This window comes from Monocercomonoides exilis (assembly GCF_001643675.1).
Source record: "Monocercomonoides exilis strain PA203 chromosome Unknown scaffold14-1859848, whole genome shotgun sequence".
Taxonomy (NCBI): domain Eukaryota; phylum Preaxostyla; order Oxymonadida; family Polymastigidae; genus Monocercomonoides; species Monocercomonoides exilis.
The window spans coordinates 219,767-240,673 of record NW_027150559.1 but is presented as its reverse complement, the minus strand read 5'-3'; the positions used below and the strand labels follow the sequence as shown (position 1 = coordinate 240,673).

At 38.2% G+C, this 20,907-nt stretch overlaps 6 protein-coding genes across 6 annotated transcripts; 3 read left to right on the top strand and 3 right to left on the bottom strand.

The window, feature by feature from the left end:
* Positions 1–208: 208 nt before the first annotated feature.
* MONOS_9392 (uncharacterized protein) lies at positions 209–4,101 on the bottom strand. The gene is made up of 3 exons (XM_067879890.1): positions 3,855–4,101; positions 3,662–3,752; positions 209–3,553 (listed from the first exon to the last, which is right to left on the bottom strand). The coding sequence occupies exons 1-3, from the start codon at positions 3,856–3,858 to the stop codon at positions 724–726; spliced, it is 2,925 nt and encodes a 974-aa protein (XP_067730239.1). The 5' UTR covers positions 3,859–4,101; the 3' UTR covers positions 209–723.
* Positions 4,102–4,465: 364 nt separating this feature from the next.
* Positions 4,466–5,905, bottom strand: MONOS_17366 (uncharacterized protein). The gene has a single exon (XM_067870279.1). It carries the CDS (start codon positions 5,835–5,837, stop codon positions 4,740–4,742), a length of 1,098 nt encoding a protein of 365 aa, XP_067730238.1. The 5' UTR covers positions 5,838–5,905; the 3' UTR covers positions 4,466–4,739.
* Positions 5,906–10,836: 4,931 nt separating this feature from the next.
* On the top strand, positions 10,837–12,105 carry MONOS_15905 (uncharacterized protein; the record flags this gene model as incomplete). Its single annotated transcript, XM_067868809.1, has 2 exons — positions 10,837–11,384; positions 11,850–12,105. The coding sequence occupies 2 exons, from the start codon at positions 10,837–10,839 to the stop codon at positions 12,103–12,105; spliced, it is 804 nt and encodes a 267-aa protein (XP_067730237.1).
* A 1,102-nt stretch (positions 12,106–13,207) lies between these two features.
* MONOS_15904 (uncharacterized protein) lies at positions 13,208–13,504 on the bottom strand (the record flags this gene model as incomplete). Its single annotated transcript, XM_067868808.1, has 1 exon — positions 13,208–13,504. One exon carries the CDS (start codon positions 13,502–13,504, stop codon positions 13,208–13,210), a length of 297 nt encoding a protein of 98 aa, XP_067730236.1.
* A 914-nt stretch (positions 13,505–14,418) lies between these two features.
* On the top strand, positions 14,419–15,222 carry MONOS_15903 (uncharacterized protein; the record flags this gene model as incomplete). Its single annotated transcript, XM_067868807.1, has 1 exon — positions 14,419–15,222. One exon carries the CDS (start codon positions 14,419–14,421, stop codon positions 15,220–15,222), a length of 804 nt encoding a protein of 267 aa, XP_067730235.1.
* A 2,317-nt stretch (positions 15,223–17,539) lies between these two features.
* MONOS_15902 (uncharacterized protein) lies at positions 17,540–20,293 on the top strand. Its single transcript, XM_067868806.1, has one exon. It carries the CDS (start codon positions 17,716–17,718, stop codon positions 19,750–19,752), a length of 2,037 nt encoding a protein of 678 aa, XP_067730234.1. The 5' UTR covers positions 17,540–17,715; the 3' UTR covers positions 19,753–20,293.
* The last annotated feature ends 614 nt before the right edge of the window (positions 20,294–20,907 follow it).

Genomic DNA, 20,907 nt, shown 5'->3' with positions numbered 1-20,907 from the left:
AGGATTTATGCAGTTATTAGCAAAAGAAACCTATATTCACACAGAATATTTCGTTTCAATCAAACAAGAGATTTTTTAAAATAATACAGAATCCTGATAAGAAAATCGAAATATTTTTTCCTAAAATTTTTCAAAAAAATAGTAATATTTAAACATACCTTAAGAAAAAAATTTTTTCCTATTTTGTGTTTTTAATTGAATAATTATTTTGTCTTTTTAGCAAAAAAATGAATTTGAATATAATAGAAATTGCACTGATTGCAATTTAACGATTTTGAGCTCAAAATATAAACGATTGAATCCAAATATTAGCATTTAAACTAATTGCTGGTGTATTCCTGATAAATTCAAACTAGTAAATAAACAATTTCGAGTCTGAGAAAGAGAGATGAAATAGTAAATAAAATCATGACGAAGGAACATTGAGCAGTTAACCAACATTTTTTGTTCATCGCCAAATTAGCCTTCATCGCTTTTTGTTTATTTATCAAATTTTGATCAGTTCATACAACATTATGCACATTTTTCGAGTCATACACATGTTAACTTGAACAAATGTTGCAAGGTTTGAAGAATTGAAATTTTGTCTCATATTGAAATGTATCCAGCAGAAGCTCAGCTGATTTCCAATTGACTCAAACGCGAATCATCTGCTTCTGATCAGAAACATTGAAGCATCAATTATTTTTCTCATATTCCTTTGCAAGAACGCCAAACAGAAACTCATCCGCCCCAACCGTCCATAAACTGCCCCACTCCAAACTTCGCACTCGGATTATTCATCATCATCATCCCACTTCCGCCAATTGATTCAGCAGCTTTTCCTGCATTTGGCAGAGCCAGCAGCGGTGGCAGCGCTTTTGGCTGCACATAAACAGTGCTTGCTTGCTGCTGGAGCTCAACTGGAGATGCAAACGGGTTTCTGGGCTTCCCTTTCGGAACTTTCTGCTCCATCTTTTCCTTTTCCTTCTCCTTCTTCTCCTTCTTCTCCAAGTGCCCCAAATGCTGCACTTGATGCGAACCATCTCTGCTGTTGTTTGTTTTTTGCTGTGTTGGAAGTCCTTCCCATTCAGATGACAAAGGTGCATGTGCTTTCACATTCTGGAATGATTCTTCAGACGGAAATGGCAATGGCTCCAAAGATGGAGGCGGTGGATAAAAAACTGGATAAATTGGTAAGAAAGAGGAAGGCAGAATGTTTGTTTGAAGGAGAGGATAAGGTGGGAGCTCCGAATAAGAATAAGGAAAACTGCCAAGTTCGTCATTTTCCGCATAATCAAGCGGGAAAGAAGGCAATGGAAATGACAATGGAAACTCTGATTGCGGCTGCAATTGAATAACATCATTTGCTGCTGAGCAATCAAACTGTATCTGCTGGAAAGCATTGTCCAAAGTCGAGGGAAAGCAGGAAGATAATGGCTGAAATAACGTTGGTGATTGTTCAGCTCCTTTTTTCGCTGAAGAAGAGAAAGATAAAGGCGAATTGCTGTCTCTCTGTTTGTCTCTGCCCTGAAAATTGTGTTCTCTGATCCTTTCTTCTCTAATTTCTTCTTCGCTTCCATCTGCATCGCTTTTATAAAATCCATTTGTTCTGTTTCCCTCTTTTCTAGCAGTTCCTTCGCTTCTTTCTTTTTCCCTGAATTTTTGTTCCTTCTTTTGTCTTTTCTTTGCTTTCTTCTCTTTCTCTGCAAGCAACCGCTCGGCATCGCTCAACATTCGCTTTTCAATCTTCTCTGCCTCTTTTGCTTCTTTTTGTCGTATTATCCTCTTCAACTCCTCTCTTTTCTCTTCTTCCATTTCCGCTCCCTTCTCCTCAAATATACGCTTTAGTTCTTCAATTGTCATCCCACGGTATTCGTTATTTCGCAAATCTTCGTTCGCCTTTTCACAATTTGCAATGACTCTATCATAATTCGCATCCCCTTCCTCATTCCCTTTCCTCTTCCTCTCTTTCATTCCACATTCTTGTTCTCCTCTGCTTTCTCCGTCCTCTCCTATCCTTCCCACCATCTTCATCACCTGTTTCTCAGCCATCTTCCTCTCGGCCTCGTCCCACATCTCTCCTTCCCACTCGTCCAGAACCCATCCTTTCCTCACCCACACCCCCAAAACACGCTTCAGCCTCTTAGCATCTCCAATCTGCTTCTTTACAATCTTCTCTCTTTCCTTCTGTTTGGCTCTTGCTTCCCTCTCTTTTTCTTTTCCTGTCATTTGCTCAATTCTCTTTTCACCAAAACTTTCTTCTTTCTTCTTTTCTCTAATTTCCTTCATGCCAGTTATCTTCTCGATCCTTTGCTTCCCAAAATCTTCACATTCTCTTCCGTACATCCTCCGCGCAATCCACTTCTCGTCTTCCTTCCTCCACTGCTCCTCCATTTTCTTCCTCTCTCTTTCCTGCATCGTCGACCCTGCCTCCCCTTCAGCTCCTTCCACCACAACAACCGTTGCATCCATGTTGCTTGTCTCCCGCTTCGACGGCTTCCATCGTGTGATGTTTTCAAACAGGAGCGAATCCAGCGAGCATTCCGAAGCACAGTCCGAGCAGAAGTACACAGAGTTGGATGACGGAGATGATGGCGGTGTTGACGAGGGAGGAGAAGGAGGGGATAATTGTGGTGAATTCGAAAAATTAGGTAAGAAGCTTTCTTTTCTTGCCTGAGAACTTTTCCTCATCGAAAGAGAAATAGAAGAAAGATGTGAAGACGATTGCAACAAACAGGAAGAAGCATTTCTGGAATGATCAAGATCAGAATGCTCATCAAAATCAGATGTACAAATCATCCTTTTCCCGATCGTGTTAATCTCAGAAGCTTTTAATGTTGTTGGATCTCTCTCTTCATAGTCATTAAATAAACTGTTGCATTTTACCTTACTCTTCATTTTATTGTGCATCTTCTCGTTTTTGTACGTTTCATGCTGATCCTTCTCGTTAAGTTGTCTATGCAATTTTGTTGCAGCCAACTGTCTCCCCAGCTCGTGTATCGTCCCGTACTGAACAGAATGCTGTGCTTCAAACTCTCCTGCTTTTGTATCGGTAGATGGAAGACGACTGATTGCAGACGGTTGCTGATGCCTTTCGAGGTCAAAGGTGTAACTGTTACTCTGAAAAGATATCTGATTGCTTTTTTGTGCTGAAACGCAAGAAGATGAAGAAGAAGAAGATGATGATGATGACGATGTCACAGAAGTAGAATATCGAAATTTATGAGAAGAACCGAAATTGGATGAAAATCCTCCATCGGTGCAGCTACCAAGCCTCGAGACCGAAAACTTGGCTGAAGGCAACGAGAGTTGAGAAGAGGGCTGGTCGAACGGCAAGGATGACTGGAGCGAATCGGAGGATGGCAATGAAGACGATGGCAGAAAATAGGAAAGTGACGGCTTTGCAGTTGGTGATGCACTAACCAGATTCGAAGCTGATTCTTCGGAGCACTGCTCCACTTGTGGCTCTGCTACAGCCGCCTTTTGCCCACAGCCGCGTGCTGCAAATGGGAGCATTGGCGGATGCACATCGTCCTGCTCCTCTTCCCCTCTCTGCTCGGGATGCAAGCCTCTGTGAATTGAATAGCAAACAAACAAACACACAAAAAAATAGCAAAAGGAAAAGAAGCAGAATTTCATCCTTCGCGCACCAGACAAAAAATAGAAAAAAAGCACAAACACTTCTCTTTCATCTCTCACGTTTTTCTGCAAATCTGGTGCCTGCTTGAATTCGCAGATAAAATGAGTCGAAGGCGTAAATCGAAAAGATTCTGAATGATGGAGAGGGAAAAATGAAGGAAAAAAAGAAAGAAAAAGGAAATCCGAGATAATCCAATCGCAAATAATAAAATACCCAAAACACAAATTCATACCCATTGTCGTGGATTGCAAATAATCTGACAGACAATTGTGCTATTTGCACAAAAACAGATTTTGATTGAAACAGCCAGTTCTCGAGGAATAAAACACTTTTTCTTTCTTTCTTTCTTTCTTTTGCGCCTAACCAGAATGCAGAACAAAAAATTCTATGCGTGAAGCAGCGAGGTGCAGAGTTAGATGTGTGGAGGCAGAGGCACAAAGGAATTCAAAGCCAATTGAAGTTGCCTGAAGTTTTTTATTACTCCTCTGTTCGATCATTTTTCTGTTTTTTGCAAAGCACGCACGTACACGCATGTGCAAAGTGGTTTTGTGTGTTTTCTTCAAATGCCATTGAAAAAAAAAATAAAATAAAATAAAATAAAAGCGAGTGAATTGAATTGCAATATTTATCTTGCATTTTCATTCATTCATCAGAATTATTAAAAAATAAAATAAATTAAAATAAATAAATGTGCTCAAATGAAATGCAAAAGCTGTGCTGATGAATGACACGCAGGCAGCTTTTCTAGCTGCAGCTCTGACAAAGAAGAAGGCAGGAAAAGAAGCAGAGCAAGTCCTGCTTGCTTCGTGTTGCCCAGAAGCCGAAACTCAAGCCCTATCCAAAGCCACTCGGCTTATTATTTTGTTTCTCGAGTTGTCGCTGCACACCCAGCACGGCAGGCACAAAAACAGAATCAGCAAAGACGAAAAAAAAAAGGCGAAAAGAAAGATGCTTCATGGCTTGCCCTGAACAATCGTATTTTATCTTCCCAAAGAAAGTGCATGCCACAGATATGTTTGTCCAACAGCAGGAGACGCAGCTGGCCTGCAGGCGGCGGAGACAGTCCATTCACAGCGCGTCGTGCAGCGACTGCTCAAAGCAAGCAGATGGCTGGCAATCAGAAGAGGAAGGCATAGAAGCCCTGCCTGAACGCCTCGTTCGCTGTGCTTTTTCGCTCACGCGATCCCAGAAGAGGGAAAAAGGCAAGGGAGTTCGCCTTTTCGCCACATGCACTCTCCAAAAGAAGATCCAGCGATGCTGCTGTTGATCTGCGAAAGTCTTTAATCCTGCGACTTCTGGCCCCTTGGGAGGCAAAGAGAGAATCTGCATGTTGGCTGTGCAATTGCCTGCTGCCGCTTTGCATCCAGCCACGACAGTCGCACAAGTCTTGGCCAGACTCACACAAGCAAGGAGACAATGTTGAAGATGAATGTGGCATCAACCGCTGAAGCGGTGCCGGAAAGTAGGAAAAGGCATCGAAAAGAGCGAGCTGCATGTGCCTGCTGGGATTATTGGTATTGCTGGTATTGCTGGCATTGCTGGTGTTGCTGGGAAGCTGAGTCTTGTGGCAGTCGAGCAGAGAGGGCAGCTGCGTGAGGCGTGAGCGCCAACGCCCATGTGCAAGGAATGGAAGCACCAAAACCTCGCTCTCCTGCATCTCTTGCAGCAGCTCCGCGTTGTGTGCCTGTTCGGCTAGTGCAGCCCTCGCAAGACGCTTGCGCTGCATCCGCTCCTGCCGCGTGCCCCGTTTGGGGATCTCTCTTTTCGTCTTTTCGTCTTTCTCTATCAAGCACCGCTTGCCGTGCACATGCGCCAGCCCATCTGCGGCAGCTGCTTCCAGAACAGAGGTGGGCATAATGCTGTCTGAGGAAGAAGGCAGCGCCGAAAAGTTGCAGGAGAGTGGCAATTTATTGTGGAGCGGAGCGCAGAGAGACGACCCAGGAGAGCGCCGAGAGCCAGAAAAGCAGCGGAAGTGGGGCAATGCGCCAGATGCAGGTGGCGAAGAGCCTTGGCTCCGAATCCCGCATCCAGCACTTTCCCAGTCAACTCTGATGTGTGTCTTGCTGCCATCTGCTTCGTCTTTTTCCTTCGCTTGACTTTCACAGATTGTATTTTCGCGTTCTGCTGTTTCTTTTCTTTTTCTTTGCTTTCTTTTAGCCTTCTCTCGCCTTCGTGCTTTTTCCTTCATTAGCCTTTTCTTTTTCTTCTTCGTCATATTCTTGGTCTTCGTCTATATTGCTTCCTCCATCACTTTTCTCGCAGTGAATTCGTGTTGCAAGGTCAGCTGTCTTCCATTTCTTGTCCACTCCTTCATTTGCGTCGACCTCCTCCTCCAGCAATCTCCTGTTCAGCTTCAGATGAAGGATACGACGCTTTCCCAGATTTGACATCAGCTGATCGTCTATAGACACGGAAGACAATGAAGATGTGTCTTTCAATATGAAGGCATCAGCTTCGGATAATTCTTCTTCCAGTTCGTTGCCTTCTTCACTCTTTTTCATTGATTTCAAAGAATCAGAGTAAATAGACGAAGGATCACAGGGAAAGAAGGATGTGAAGCTGGAAGAGTGCCAAAAAGGAGTTTTTTGTGTAGCCTTTGGAAAACTCATTTGCAAATAGTTTTCAGAGTACGATGGTGTTTGAGTCCCTGAAATTTCCGCAGAATTTGAAAAAGCAGGCAAAGCGGAAGATTCTGCTATTATTGAATGATGTAGTTGTTGATAGAATGATAATAAAGATAAATATATTGAGTTATGCCCGAAACATTGCTCGGAACGAAGGCTTTGACTTGGAATTTCAGGAAGTGGACGTCGAACGTCCAATAATTGAGAAGTAGAAAAGAATGTTTGCGAAGCATTGCCATTTTGCGAAGAACATTGAAAATGCTCGAGCATATTGTCAAAGAATAAGTATCCTTGCTTTGACGGGTGTTCGTTGCAATCCTTTGCTTTTATAATCTGAAATGGGAAAGATGAGTTTGAAGCTTTTATTTGTGATTGATCAAAAGAATTCACAATAAAATTTTTGCCTCTCAAAGCGGAAGTGACTATTTTCTCCACTTGAGCAGAATTTGAAGGTACGTCGGGGAATGAAAGAAATGAAGCCATTCCTGTTATTGTTTCAAAGATGATTGTAAAAGATTGAACAAGTTCTATCTTTATTTTAGTATTAAAGTTTTGTTCATAAAACACAATTGCACCAAATAAAAAAAGAAGGGTAAATTAATGTCAACAAATCAAGGAACGATAAAATTATTCTCAATAAAAAATATACAACAAACAATAATAATGGTTAAATAATTGAATATTCATTTGTTTCCAAAAATATTTGAAAAAGTCAAAATTTCCTATAAACTTTAATAACAAAAATAATTAAATGAATAAAACTTCATAAAAAACTATATTTGAATAAAAAAACAAAAATTTCGGCCCGAGGCGGGCTCGAACCGCCGACCTTGTGGTTAACAGCCACACGCTCTGCCGACTGAGCCATCAGGCCTATATAAGAAAGGTGTTGCTGCTAAATATCTGAAAACAACTCTATTCCGAAATAAAGTTTTTGAAATTTTGAGTTGTGTTTGATGAAATTGTATTGAAATTTATCCAATGTTGACGTTCTTAATGTGCCATTCCACTTTGATACCGTTTTTTATTATGTGTGCAACATTTTGACATTCGCTACTTTTATTTATTTGTTAAAATAATGTGGATTTTAGGTATAACGTTTCTTTGAGGGTTCACGTGCGATTGGTTATTCGCATAATAAAAAGGCTTCATATTTTTGACTAAACTTTCATCATCACTCTTTAATATTGAATATAAGTTTTCATTATCAATTTGCTTTTTTTTTTTTTTTTTTTTATGGTTTTCGTTGAAAAAATATAATTATCCCTTCATGTTTATTTATCCTTTTTTAGGAAAATTATTTTTACAATTATAAAAAGATATTTTTAACATGCTTTATTGGAACGTAAGGATTATTTGAATTAATAGGGTTTATAATTGCTCCATTCAAGTATTTAAATGAAAGTTGAAAAAATAGTCCAATTATGGTTTTATTTTGAATTATGAAGTGTTCAAATTTTAATAGTTATGTCAAAAAAAATACCGGACATCGCAAAAAACACCGGACAAGATCGATATCTCAATAACAGCAAGAAGAAAAATTCTGTTAAATTTCCTCAAAATATATCTCATCAATACAAACTCAATTGATACATGGTACTTTCAAAACAACTATATTTGTGCTCAGAAAAAATTATTTTTAAAAATTCGGAGAAATTGGATTTTGAGTTTCTACGAGAATTTTATAATAATATTTTCTGAGCACAAATGAAGCTATTTTGAAAGTCTCGTATGTCATGTGAGTTTGTATTGATGAGATATATTTTGAGGAAATTTAACAGAATTTTTCTTCTTGCTGTTATTGAGATATCGATCTTGTCCGGTGTTTTTTGCGATGTCCGGTATTTTTTTTGACATAACTATTAAAATTTGAACACTTCATAATTCAAAATAAAACCATAATTGGACTATTTTTTCAACTTTCATTTAAATACTTGAATGGAGCAATTATAAACCCTATTAATTCAAATAATCCTTACGTTCCAATAAAGCATGTTAAAAATATCTTTTTATAATTGTAAAAATAATTTTCCTAAAAAAGGATAAATAAACATGAAGGGATAATTATATTTTTTTTTTCAACGAAAACCAAAAAAAAAAAAAAAAAAAAAAAAAAAAAGCAAATTGATAATGAAAACTTATATTCAATATTAAAGAGTGATGATGAAAGTTTAGTCTAAGCCTTTGTGACTTACTGACTTTCAATGATAAAAATTACGATTTTGACTGACTTTTTCATTTTTTTAAGTCAAAACAATATTTTTCAATTTGGAATATTTTTCATTCAGTTAGGAAATTTATTCACTCATATCATTTTCATGAATTTCAAATATTCAAATCATAACTTCAAAAAAAAAATCAATTTGAATATTTTGTTAATGATGGGAAATGACCAGATCAACAATTAGGGAATTTCCAAGTCAGTGACTTGTTGATCTTTTTGTGTCTCAGTCAAAAAAGTCATGTCAGGGCCCATCATTTTAAACAAAGATTCACTAATCAAAGAGTTTCAAGATGCACTAATAGATTCGAAAATAGTTTTATTGTTTTTCATCTTGCATTTTTTTGTAAAAACATTTTTTTTTAATTAGGCAATGAGTTATTTGAGAAAACTCGATGAATTAAAAAAATACGGATGCAACTTTTTGAATCTCGCTCTGGTGGAACGAAATGAAAAAGGAGCAGGTTTGCTTGTGGATATCTTTTATTTTGATTCGCAATAAAAATTATTCAAAGTCTACAAACATCCTATTAAAGCAAAAGAGTTTTTAACAAAAGTCACGTTGGAAGTTGTTAACGAAAAATTATGGATATCTTACATCCCATCAAACGAATGCGGATCGCCAGTTAGGGAATATCACAAACAATTCCTTTGTCCAAATGCAAGAGGAGATGCAGTTTGCGGTGTCAGTGGAAGGAAGAATTATGCTGGAATCAAAAATCATCATTGCTCAATTTTATTAACACAAAATATCACAAGTTTCAAGCAATTTTCTTCTGTTATTAATAATCGTGATGATCCAACCAAAAAATTTGACAATTCAGTAAACTACACAAGCACTAATTTGGAATTTCTGTTTGCGCAAATTGTTAGTCATTGCAATATTTCCATAGCTTCTGCATCGTCGAAAGAATTTAACAATTTCATTACTGCCTTAATTAAAATTTCTCAAGAAAATCCAGACAAACATCCTACAAAAATATTCCCATATTTAACAAGTTGAAAATTAAGCAGCTTAATTATTTCTCAAAGTGAAATCGCAAAAGAAAAGAGGGCGAAAGAATTATACGGAAAATGCATTTGTGTCATGATGGATGGTGGAATAGTTGGAGGACAAAAATGCACAGTTGTTACAATTGCTCCTCTGTCACTAGAAACTACAACTTTTTTTTGGAAAGTTTATCCTCCTTGTTTCAATGCTAGTCATTATAGAAAACAAGCCTGGATCATAATAAAAGAATTGGAGTCATTTCATGCAAGTGTTAGGTGTTTCTGTTCAGATGGTTTAAAACCTCAGAAAAAAGCTCTGGAAAACTTCACTACATCACTTGAAGAATATGAAGAATCTTTGCTATCAAAAATTAAAGTTGCTCCATTTTTTATTTATTGTTCCAACCATCTTTTAAATTTAGTTATTACAAAAGCTTTCACAAAAATTGATTTTCTTAGACAAATATTGATTGATCTGACATTTTTTGCAAAATTTGCCCATTCTTCGGCAATCAGGAAGTTGCTAAAGCAAAAATGTCCTTCATTTGTTCAAACGAGATGGCTTTGTTTGTACCCAATTTGCTCATTTATAAGGAAAAACAGCGAGGATATTTTAAAACATTCTTTGATTTCTACAGATAAAGTGTTAAATTCATTATTGATGGAATTACTGTTATTTCCTATTCATAGGCTGCAACTTTTTTTGGAAAACGATCACACAAAACTTGGTGAAATTTTCCCCATGATCCTTCAAACAATTGGAATATTATATGGAATTAAATGCTTCCAAAGATTCAGATCTTCAAATTGGCAAAATGCAATTACTAATATTCTTGTTCTGATGCATAACCATTTTTTATTTGGAAAAAACAGGTGAAATGATATCACTGGCACACGTTTTAACACCAGTTGGAATGCAAAGGTTCATTAGAAATGAATTTTCAAATTCATTTATTGAAGCAAAACACGTGATAGAAAAGTTGGATTCAAAAGGAGGAACAGCACATCTTCTCAATTCAATCAGTGAGCATTCAAATTCGGAAAAAACTATTGATAAACAAGGTCAAATTAATGAAGACAATAGATTCGTTCGAATTAGATCTTCCTCGTTTTCACAACCAAGGGATATTTCATCACACTCAGATTTTTTTAACTCGACAAATTCATCTTTTTCATCTTTATTGCAATCAAATTTATCCAATTGTTCTTTTTCCAGTTTGGATAAAAATCAACTTAGTGATATTTCTTCTCCTTTTCCAATTAATACTTTCTCTCCATATTCTATGACACATAATTTCTATTTATCAAATGATAGTTTCAATCTTGCTTTGGAAAGATTTCATTCATCTGTTAGAGATGAACAGGTCAGCTTTTTCACAATGTCTCAGTCCCTCAATTGCTTTGATGATATTTATGAAGAAAAGAAACTTGATAACATCTGTGCAGAAATCATCAAACTTCTTCGAATTGCAGATACTGTCGAAAGGGGTGAAGCACCACAGCCAGAAGAACCAAAGACAAAAGAGGAATATGAAAACGATTCGGATGATTTAGAAGAAGATCCTCTTGGAATTTTAATGGCAGAAAAAGATATGAAAGATCCTGATTTTCAAACAGCTAATATTTTTGATTCAGTAACAAGATCTCCATCTTCATCTTCATCATCTTCATCGTCTTCGTCTCCACCATCATCTTCGTCTTGTTCATCATCTTTTTTTACATCATCATCAAGATCCTCTGATTCATTTTCAGATACGAATGAATCTTTAGGTGTTGAAATTGAATCGGAAGAGGATGAAGTTGAATTGCTTTTTGCAAGCAAAGTTTTTGATATCATCTCTCCACATTCGACTGACAAAGAAGACGAAATGTGCATCAATATATCTTCTTGTATCACGTCAGATTGGAACAATCGGATGGAGCGAAGGTTTGAAATATTAATAAATTCAGTTTTATTTCAAGAAGATCATAGGCTGAAAGAATTATGTATGAAGATATACCAAAGTGAGCTGAGTGCATCGCCAAGTTCTGTTATTGAAGATAATGCTCAAATCTATTACATTAACTTATCTAAGAAAAGTTTCGATCACACCATATATTCGAATATTTGTTTTTCTATTGTTTCATCACCATGCAGCGAAGCAAGCTGTGAACGAATTTTCTCGAGGATGAAAAGAATCACTGGAGATAACAGACACTCTCTTTCATTCAACACTCTCAATGCATTGCTTTTAATATAGTTTTTCTTTATTCATTTTTTGCAATTTTGTTCAGCTAAGTTTTTTTTGACACATTTCATTTTTTGAAACCTTCAAATATATCTCAATAAACAAGGGATAAAAATGCATTATCTCTTTCATATGAACAATTATGAAATGAACACAATAAAAAGAAATGACAATAAAACTATCTTCGTTGAACAATCCACTTCAATCATTATTTCTGAAGAGGAAAATGCAAAAGAAGAGGAAGAAGAGGAAGAAGAGGAAGAAGAGGAAGAAGAGGAGGAAGAGGAGGAAGAGGAAGAAGAGGAAGAAGAGGAAGAAGAGGAAAGAGAAGAAGAGGAAGAAGAGGAATTAGAAGAAACGAATCATTACATTTATTCTCATCTACAAATCTCAACGCCTTCGGAACACTCATCGGAATAAACTCTGAAAATGCACAGACTCTCTGAAATGACCGACAAGGTTTCGCAGACGCATTGATCACCATCTTCACAGCATTTTTCCACCATCTCTGAGCAATCAATTCTTCCAAGTACGATTTGTTGTCTTACAAAAAGAATGGGCTGACTGTCTTCACTCGTCATTCTTCTGTTTGTCTTCCCTCCTCCAAACCCGTCAGTAGCGTCTCCTGATCAGGTGCCCCATCAAACACACTCCCGAACGCATGTACTCATGTCATCACTGAACAATTTGTCAGAATCTTCTTCACATTGTCTGCTTCCGCTTTTTCTCTGCTCTGCTTGTAGCGTAAATTTCCCACTCCGTTGTTGACTTCACCTTCACAGAATCATCTGTGCTCCATCACGACAGATGCTGCCACTTCACAGCACAGCTTCCGAAGATGAAACTGGATATGTGTGTTCGCATAACATATCACCTCCTTCCTTCCTCTTCATATGCAGTAATCAAAGTCGTACTTCTCAGCTTTTCTTCGATGCCTTCGACAACCGTGCAGAACTTATCACACAAGTCTCTTTTTTTGCCTTCTTTATATTTGCACCATTCCTTATCTCATGCATAACAAAAATTTTTAAACACTCCAGAGCCAAATGCCTCTTCGGTGTTATTCTTCCACTGTATCTCTGCCCTCCCACAACACCGCTTCCTGGCTTCTTGTCTGCAGCATGTTCTCCTCCTCCTCCTCTTTTTCTCCTCCTCCTCCTCCTTTTTCTCCTTCTCATTCTCCTTCTCCTTCTCCTTCTCCTTCTCTTTTCTCTTCTTCTTCTTCCAATGCGAAGAAGAAAAAGAAGAGCAAATGAAGCAGCACATCTTCACTAAATGTGGATGCTGATTCCTTCGTCCATTCAGCAAAAGCTGTTGATTCCTCCATCACTTTCCTCACTTTTTCTCTTCAGACAATCGAAGCATTGTCCACACAGAAACACGCAGATGTAGCTGAAGTTGAAAGAAGTTACGTGGCTCTGCTGCCATTCGTGTTGTCTGTAGCAAATGAGACAGAAGATGAAAAAGTTTTTCATTCATCCTTTGTGCAGATGTTTGATCAATCACACAAAACTCTCAGAGATTATGCCGTGTTGTGTTTGAGTGGTTGCAGCAATAATAATAACTTTTCTCTTTCTTCTTCCTCTTCCTCTTCCTCTTCTTCTTCTTCTTCTCTATTGAAACCCTCTTCTTTCTCCCACCCCTTCCACCCCTTCCACACCTCTGCCTCCAGCGCTGTTAGTGATGCTCTCTCCTCCCTCGTCTTCTGCGCCTCCCAAATCAGCATCGTCCTCCGCTCCTTCTGCAGAGAAAGAACAGCTTCCTCTCTTTTCCTCTCACACAAGCGCAGCTTGTCGCAATATCCCCTTCTCTTTGACATCCTCACTATTGGCAGGCAAAGTCATTTGCTCTCAAAATACTTGCCTTCTTCTTTGCTTATCTTAGCTCGTGTGTTTGAATCTCTCTTCATATGTGCATAGCTTCCTCTGGGTTCTGAAGAAGAACTGCTCAGTTTTTGGTGATTTTTCTGATGTTTCTTCTTCTTCTTCTTCTTCTTCTTTATCTTCTTTTTCTTCTGCTGCTGCTGCTTCAAAAACATCATCAGCATCATCTTCTTCTTCTCTATCTCCTTCATCATCATCATCTCCCTCCTCCTCCTCCTCTTCTTCTTCTTCATTTATTCTTCCTCGTCTCCAACACATCACAATATTTGAAGCAGAAAATGAAATGTTGTTTGAAATGTGTTCAGAAGAAATGTGGAACAATCGATCTGAAAGTGACGTTTATTTCATTGTGAATGCAAATAACAACAACAATAATACTTACAAAAACGTATTAAAAACGAAATCATTAACTGATTCATCATCATCTTCCTCCTCCTCTTCCTCTTCTTCATCTTCTTCTTTATTCTCTTTTTTATCTCATTCATCATCCGACAGTTCCTCTTCTTCATCCTCTCAAATGTCCAACAACAACAAAAACAACAATAACAATAACAACTTCAAAATTGTCCTCTCACATCCACCAAAAAGCCTTCCCTCTCCTTCTTCACAATCCTCTTCTCTTCTTCCTTCTTCTCCTTCTTAATCTCCTTTTTTTTCTTTCTCATCTTCCCTTCTCTTCTCCTTTCACCCTCTCAACAATTAATCTCATTCAACTCTTCCTCCTCCTTTTCCTTTTTTTTCCCTCCAGCCCCTTCCACTTAGCGAACCTCCTTCCACATCGAGTCTTTAGGAGCTCAAATCTGCTTTCTTCTTCATTTTGGAGCAACTCAACAATTTCTCTTTCAACAAAATGCAATCAAAAGAAGAAGCAAGCCGAGAAAGCGCAGAGAGTGTGATGCTTCTACTTCAGCAGCTCAACAACATCGTCCCTGAGAAAGTGGATGTGAAGATTTCGTGTGGAAGCAACTGCACGTCCCCCCTGAATATGCAGATCGAATACAACAAACAGGAACTGAGTGTGGAGTTCAAGTCACAGCTCGATCTTCTCTGGGAAGAAGCTGAAAGAGAAGAAATTTCTTTCACCTTTTCAACATCGATGGAGTGTGGCTTGTTTTCTGAGCTTCTTGTGCACTTGTTCTTTCATATGATGAAAGTTCTGCATCATCCTGTGTCTCCAGTGAGTGTCGTGTTTGAGATGAATTCACAGCATCAATTGATAAGAGCACCCCCAAACCAAATGAAGCAATTGCTAAGACTGAGCAGCATTCTCCATTTGCCTTTGCTTGCGAAGCATGCTCCTCTGTTGGCATTGACACTTTCATCTTCCTCTTCTTCTTCTTTCTCCTCCTCTTCTTCTTCCTCTTCCTCTTTCAACAATCACCCCCTCCCCCACAACTTCCCAGCCACTCGCACCGATCTCTTCGAAGCAACAACAGACTTGTCCTTCAAATTCATCTCTCTCTCTTTCAATTCCTTTGTGAAATCGCGTCTCAGCTTCGTATTCTGGTTCCTCTTATCCCTCTCCTCTGACGTTTCAGTAGCTTTTCTCCTCGCCCCAACCCTTCTCCCTTGTGATGCGGCATTCAATGATGAGATTCCTTCTTCTTCGAAACAGCCAGCGAGTCTAGTCATCAACAAAGTGTTTGAATATTAAAAAACAATGGTCAATGCGGTGGTGGATGATGCGGCTCAAGCTAATTCATCTTCTTCTTTTTCTTCCTTCTCCTCCTCTTCTTCTTCTTCTTCTTCCTCCTCCTCTTCTCCCTCTTCTTCCTCTTCCTCCTTCTCCTCCTCCTCCTCCTCCTCCTCTTCTTCTTCTTCTTGTTTTTTTTTCTTCTTCTTAAAAATCTCTTCTCTTTCTTCTCCTTCTTCTCCTTTTTATCTTTCTTCATCATTTTTTCCTTCTTTTTCTTCTTATTTTTAAAATAATTTTTTTCTCTTCATTTTTTGGCTCATAATTCTTCAGTTCGATTTTCATTCCGTTTTGATTGTCGATTTGCTGATGTTTCAAAGAAATTGGCTTGTTTTCATTGAAAAATGTGGAAAAAGAAGTAGAAAAAGAAGAAGGAAAAGAAGAAGAAGAAGAATAAGAAGAAGAAGAAGAAGAAGAAGAAGAAGAAGAAGAAGAAAATTTTTTTCCATTTGCATGTCATTTTGTTTGAAATGAAAAGATTTATTGAAGTAAAAAGAAGACCGGAAGGTTGTTAGTTGCGAATGAGGGGGAGAAGAGAGGAAGAGGAAGAAGAGGAAGAATTTAATGAAGAAGAAGAATTTGATAATGATGAATTTGAAGAGGAGGAAGAGGAAGAAGAGGAAGAGGAAAAGGAAGAGGAAAAAAGAATAATATGGATAATGATTGAAAATATTTGGAGAAGCAAAAGATGAAGAAGAAGAAGAAGAAAAGAAGATCTTGATGAAGCTTGACAAGGCATTGGCCTTTTCTCCCTCTTCATCTGTTAATCTGTCTCAAAACAAAATTGCACACACGCGTTATCCTCAAGTGGCAGCGCAATTCATATCGCATCTTCCACTTAATTCCAATTCATATGCAGCCCTTATTGCCACATTAGCAGTTGTACTATCCAGAACATTGCATCCGACACTTTTTTTCTTCTCAACTTGCGATTTCACAGCATCCACTCTCAGCTTTAGTCCAACCTCAATTCCCCTGTACAACTCCACATACGATACCTCCGAAAATTTCTAGCTCACCGCTTCATCCAGCGCCAACTCGCTGTCTTATCAAATCGCTCTGGAATCAAACAACATGTAAAGCACCTTCCAATCAGCCACATTGTGTTCATCCTGTTGGCTCAAGTACATTTTGAAGAAGTATTTACGCTGACTCACATCCAGCACCAAAGCAAGCAATGGAAGACTGCAAACAGACAGCTGGAATACATCGAAAAAGATGGAAGTGCTATTTTGAATTGTTAATGAAAGTGCATTTCTGGAAAAAATGGATGAAACATTTAATTTGAAAATTATAAACTTTTTTATTATTCCATATGTTGTTCATTTTGAATGTTGTTCAATAAATATGAGCAATGAAATGTTAAATTTTTTTCACAATCTGAAATATCATAAAAAAAGTATTCCAAAATAAGCAGTTTTTTCTAATGTCACACAACAAAGAAGTTTGTTTTAAAAAAAGAAAGCATTTGAAAAATCAGAATGAAAAATCAAACGGATGAAATGAAAACAATGAAATAAAAACAAATTGTTTGTTTGTCCAAAATGGCTAGAAATCAACTGTTTTAAGAAGTTAAAAAGACAAAAAAGTTAAAATTGAATATGTTAAAATGCCAATTTTGTATTAATATCACAGTATTAGCGAAGAGAAATCTTCTTTATATTTTTTCTCTCTATGTTATGGTACCGGAATGATCATAATATTTTGATCAATTATCTATAAGTCACTGACTGACTTGAAACAAAATTTCATTCTAAGTCACAAAGGCTTAGTTTAGTCAAAAATATGAAGCCTTTTTATTATGCGAATAACCAATCGCACGTGAACCCTCAAAGAAACGTTATACCTAAAATCCACATTATTTTAACAAATAAATAAAAGTAGCGAATGTCAAAATGTTGCACACATAATAAAAAACGGTATCAAAGTGGAATGGCACATTAAGAACGTCAACATTGGATAAATTTCAATACAATTTCATCAAACACAACTCAAAATTTCAAAAACTTTATTTCGGAATAGAGTTGTTTTCAGATATTTAGCAGCAACACCTTTCTTATATAGGCCTGATGGCTCAGTCGGCAGAGCGTGTGGCTGTTAACCACAAGGTCGGCGGTTCGAGCCCGCCTCGGGCCGAAATTTTTGTTTTTTTATTCAAATATAGTTTTTTATGAAGTTTTATTCATTTAATTATTTTTGTTATTAAAGTTTATAGGAAATTTTGACTTTTTCAAATATTTTTGGAAACAAATGAATATTCAATTATTTAACCATTATTATTGTTTGTTGTATATTTTTTATTGAGAATAATTTTATCGTTCCTTGATTTGTTGACATTAATTTACCCTTCTTTTTTTATTTGGTGCAATTGTGTTTTATGAACAAAACTTTAATACTAAAATAAAGATAGAACTTGTTCAATCTTTTACAATCATCTTTGAAACAATAACAGGAATGGCTTCATTTCTTTCATTCCCCGACGTACCTTCAAATTCTGCTCAAGTGGAGAAAATAGTCACTTCCGCTTTGAGAGGCAAAAATTTTATTGTGAATTCTTTTGATCAATCACAAATAAAAGCTTCAAACTCATCTTTCCCATTTCAGATTATAAAAGCAAAGGATTGCAACGAACACCCGTCAAAGCAAGGATACTTATTCTTTGACAATATGCTCGAGCATTTTCAATGTTCTTCGCAAAATGGCAATGCTTCGCAAACATTCTTTTCTACTTCTCAATTATTGGACGTTCGACGTCCACTTCCTGAAATTCCAAGTCAAAGCCTTCGTTCCGAGCAATGTTTCGGGCATAACTCAATATATTTATCTTTATTATCATTCTATCAACAACTACATCATTCAATAATAGCAGAATCTTCCGCTTTGCCTGCTTTTTCAAATTCTGCGGAAATTTCAGGGACTCAAACACCATCGTACTCTGAAAACTATTTGCAAATGAGTTTTCCAAAGGCTACACAAAAAACTCCTTTTTGGCACTCTTCCAGCTTCACATCCTTCTTTCCCTGTGATCCTTCGTCTATTTACTCTGATTCTTTGAAATCAATGAAAAAGAGTGAAGAAGGCAACGAACTGGAAGAAGAATTATCCGAAGCTGATGCCTTCATATTGAAAGACACATCTTCATTGTCTTCCGTGTCTATAGACGATCAGCTGATGTCAAATCTGGGAAAGCGTCGTATCCTTCATCTGAAGCTGAACAGGAGATTGCTGGAGGAGGAGGTCGACGCAAATGAAGGAGTGGACAAGAAATGGAAGACAGCTGACCTTGCAACACGAATTCACTGCGAGAAAAGTGATGGAGGAAGCAATATAGACGAAGACCAAGAATATGACGAAGAAGAAAAAGAAAGGCTAATGAAGGAAAAAGCACGAAGGCGAGAGAAGGCTAAAAGAAAGCAAAGAAAAAGAAAAGAAACAGCAGAACGCGAAAATACAATCTGTGAAAGTCAAGCGAAGGAAAAAGACGAAGCAGATGGCAGCAAGACACACATCAGAGTTGACTGGGAAAGTGCTGGATGCGGGATTCGGAGCCAAGGCTCTTCGCCACCTGCATCTGGCGCATTGCCCCACTTCCGCTGCTTTTCTGGCTCTCGGCGCTCTCCTGGGTCGTCTCTCTGCGCTCCGCTCCACAATAAATTGCCACTCTCCTGCAACTTTTCGGCGCTGCCTTCTTCCTCAGACAGCATTATGCCCACCTCTGTTCTGGAAGCAGCTGCCGCAGATGGGCTGGCGCATGTGCACGGCAAGCGGTGCTTGATAGAGAAAGACGAAAAGACGAAAAGAGAGATCCCCAAACGGGGCACGCGGCAGGAGCGGATGCAGCGCAAGCGTCTTGCGAGGGCTGCACTAGCCGAACAGGCACACAACGCGGAGCTGCTGCAAGAGATGCAGGAGAGCGAGGTTTTGGTGCTTCCATTCCTTGCACATGGGCGTTGGCGCTCACGCCTCACGCAGCTGCCCTCTCTGCTCGACTGCCACAAGACTCAGCTTCCCAGCAACACCAGCAATGCCAGCAATACCAGCAATACCAATAATCCCAGCAGGCACATGCAGCTCGCTCTTTTCGATGCCTTTTCCTACTTTCCGGCACCGCTTCAGCGGTTGATGCCACATTCATCTTCAACATTGTCTCCTTGCTTGTGTGAGTCTGGCCAAGACTTGTGCGACTGTCGTGGCTGGATGCAAAGCGGCAGCAGGCAATTGCACAGCCAACATGCAGATTCTCTCTTTGCCTCCCAAGGGGCCAGAAGTCGCAGGATTAAAGACTTTCGCAGATCAACAGCAGCATCGCTGGATCTTCTTTTGGAGAGTGCATGTGGCGAAAAGGCGAACTCCCTTGCCTTTTTCCCTCTTCTGGGATCGCGTGAGCGAAAAGCACAGCGAACGAGGCGTTCAGGCAGGGCTTCTATGCCTTCCTCTTCTGATTGCCAGCCATCTGCTTGCTTTGAGCAGTCGCTGCACGACGCGCTGTGAATGGACTGTCTCCGCCGCCTGCAGGCCAGCTGCGTCTCCTGCTGTTGGACAAACATATCTGTGGCATGCACTTTCTTTGGGAAGATAAAATACGATTGTTCAGGGCAAGCCATGAAGCATCTTTCTTTTCGCCTTTTTTTTTTCGTCTTTGCTGATTCTGTTTTTGTGCCTGCCGTGCTGGGTGTGCAGCGACAACTCGAGAAACAAAATAATAAGCCGAGTGGCTTTGGATAGGGCTTGAGTTTCGGCTTCTGGGCAACACGAAGCAAGCAGGACTTGCTCTGCTTCTTTTCCTGCCTTCTTCTTTGTCAGAGCTGCAGCTAGAAAAGCTGCCTGCGTGTCATTCATCAGCACAGCTTTTGCATTTCATTTGAGCACATTTATTTATTTTAATTTATTTTATTTTTTAATAATTCTGATGAATGAATGAAAATGCAAGATAAATATTGCAATTCAATTCACTCGCTTTTATTTTATTTTATTTTATTTTTTTTTTCAATGGCATTTGAAGAAAACACACAAAAATGAAGAGAAAGAGACAGAATTAAATCTTATTTATCAACTGATTCAATGATAAAATGTGTTTATCGCGTGCATCTTTTTCATCCTCTTTTGTTAAAAATTAAAAAATGAGAAAATGATTTTGACAGAACTCTTTCGATAATGCATAAAAATATGAACCGTATTCAACACTTCATATAACAATCCTTCGTCAATTCTGCGAAAACTTGAAAACTTAAGACTGAGTTGATAACTTCTTTTTCTGCCCATAATAAATTCTCACACAAGTGCAAAAATATTTAGACACTTTATTACTGGTTTCGTGGACTGTATTAACAATAATTAACCATGAGAACATTTTCGAATATAATTCAACAAATGTTCAAATGCGTTAATACTAATGTCATTGATGCACTGTCGTTTGGTACCTTTTTTAATAGAGTTCCCTTATGTGTACTCCGCGTTCACATATCGAGGGTCGATTTGCAGGTATGCATAAATAAAAATTAATGCCAATAATTTCTTGAAATTTTTATGTGCACTTTTCATTACAAAGGAATGTTGTTCAAACTTTTTGATTTTTACCTTAAAAAGGGGACAAACTCGGATAAAACAGCTTCGAACTGATGCCGTTCAAAATTCCAATGCGCCACA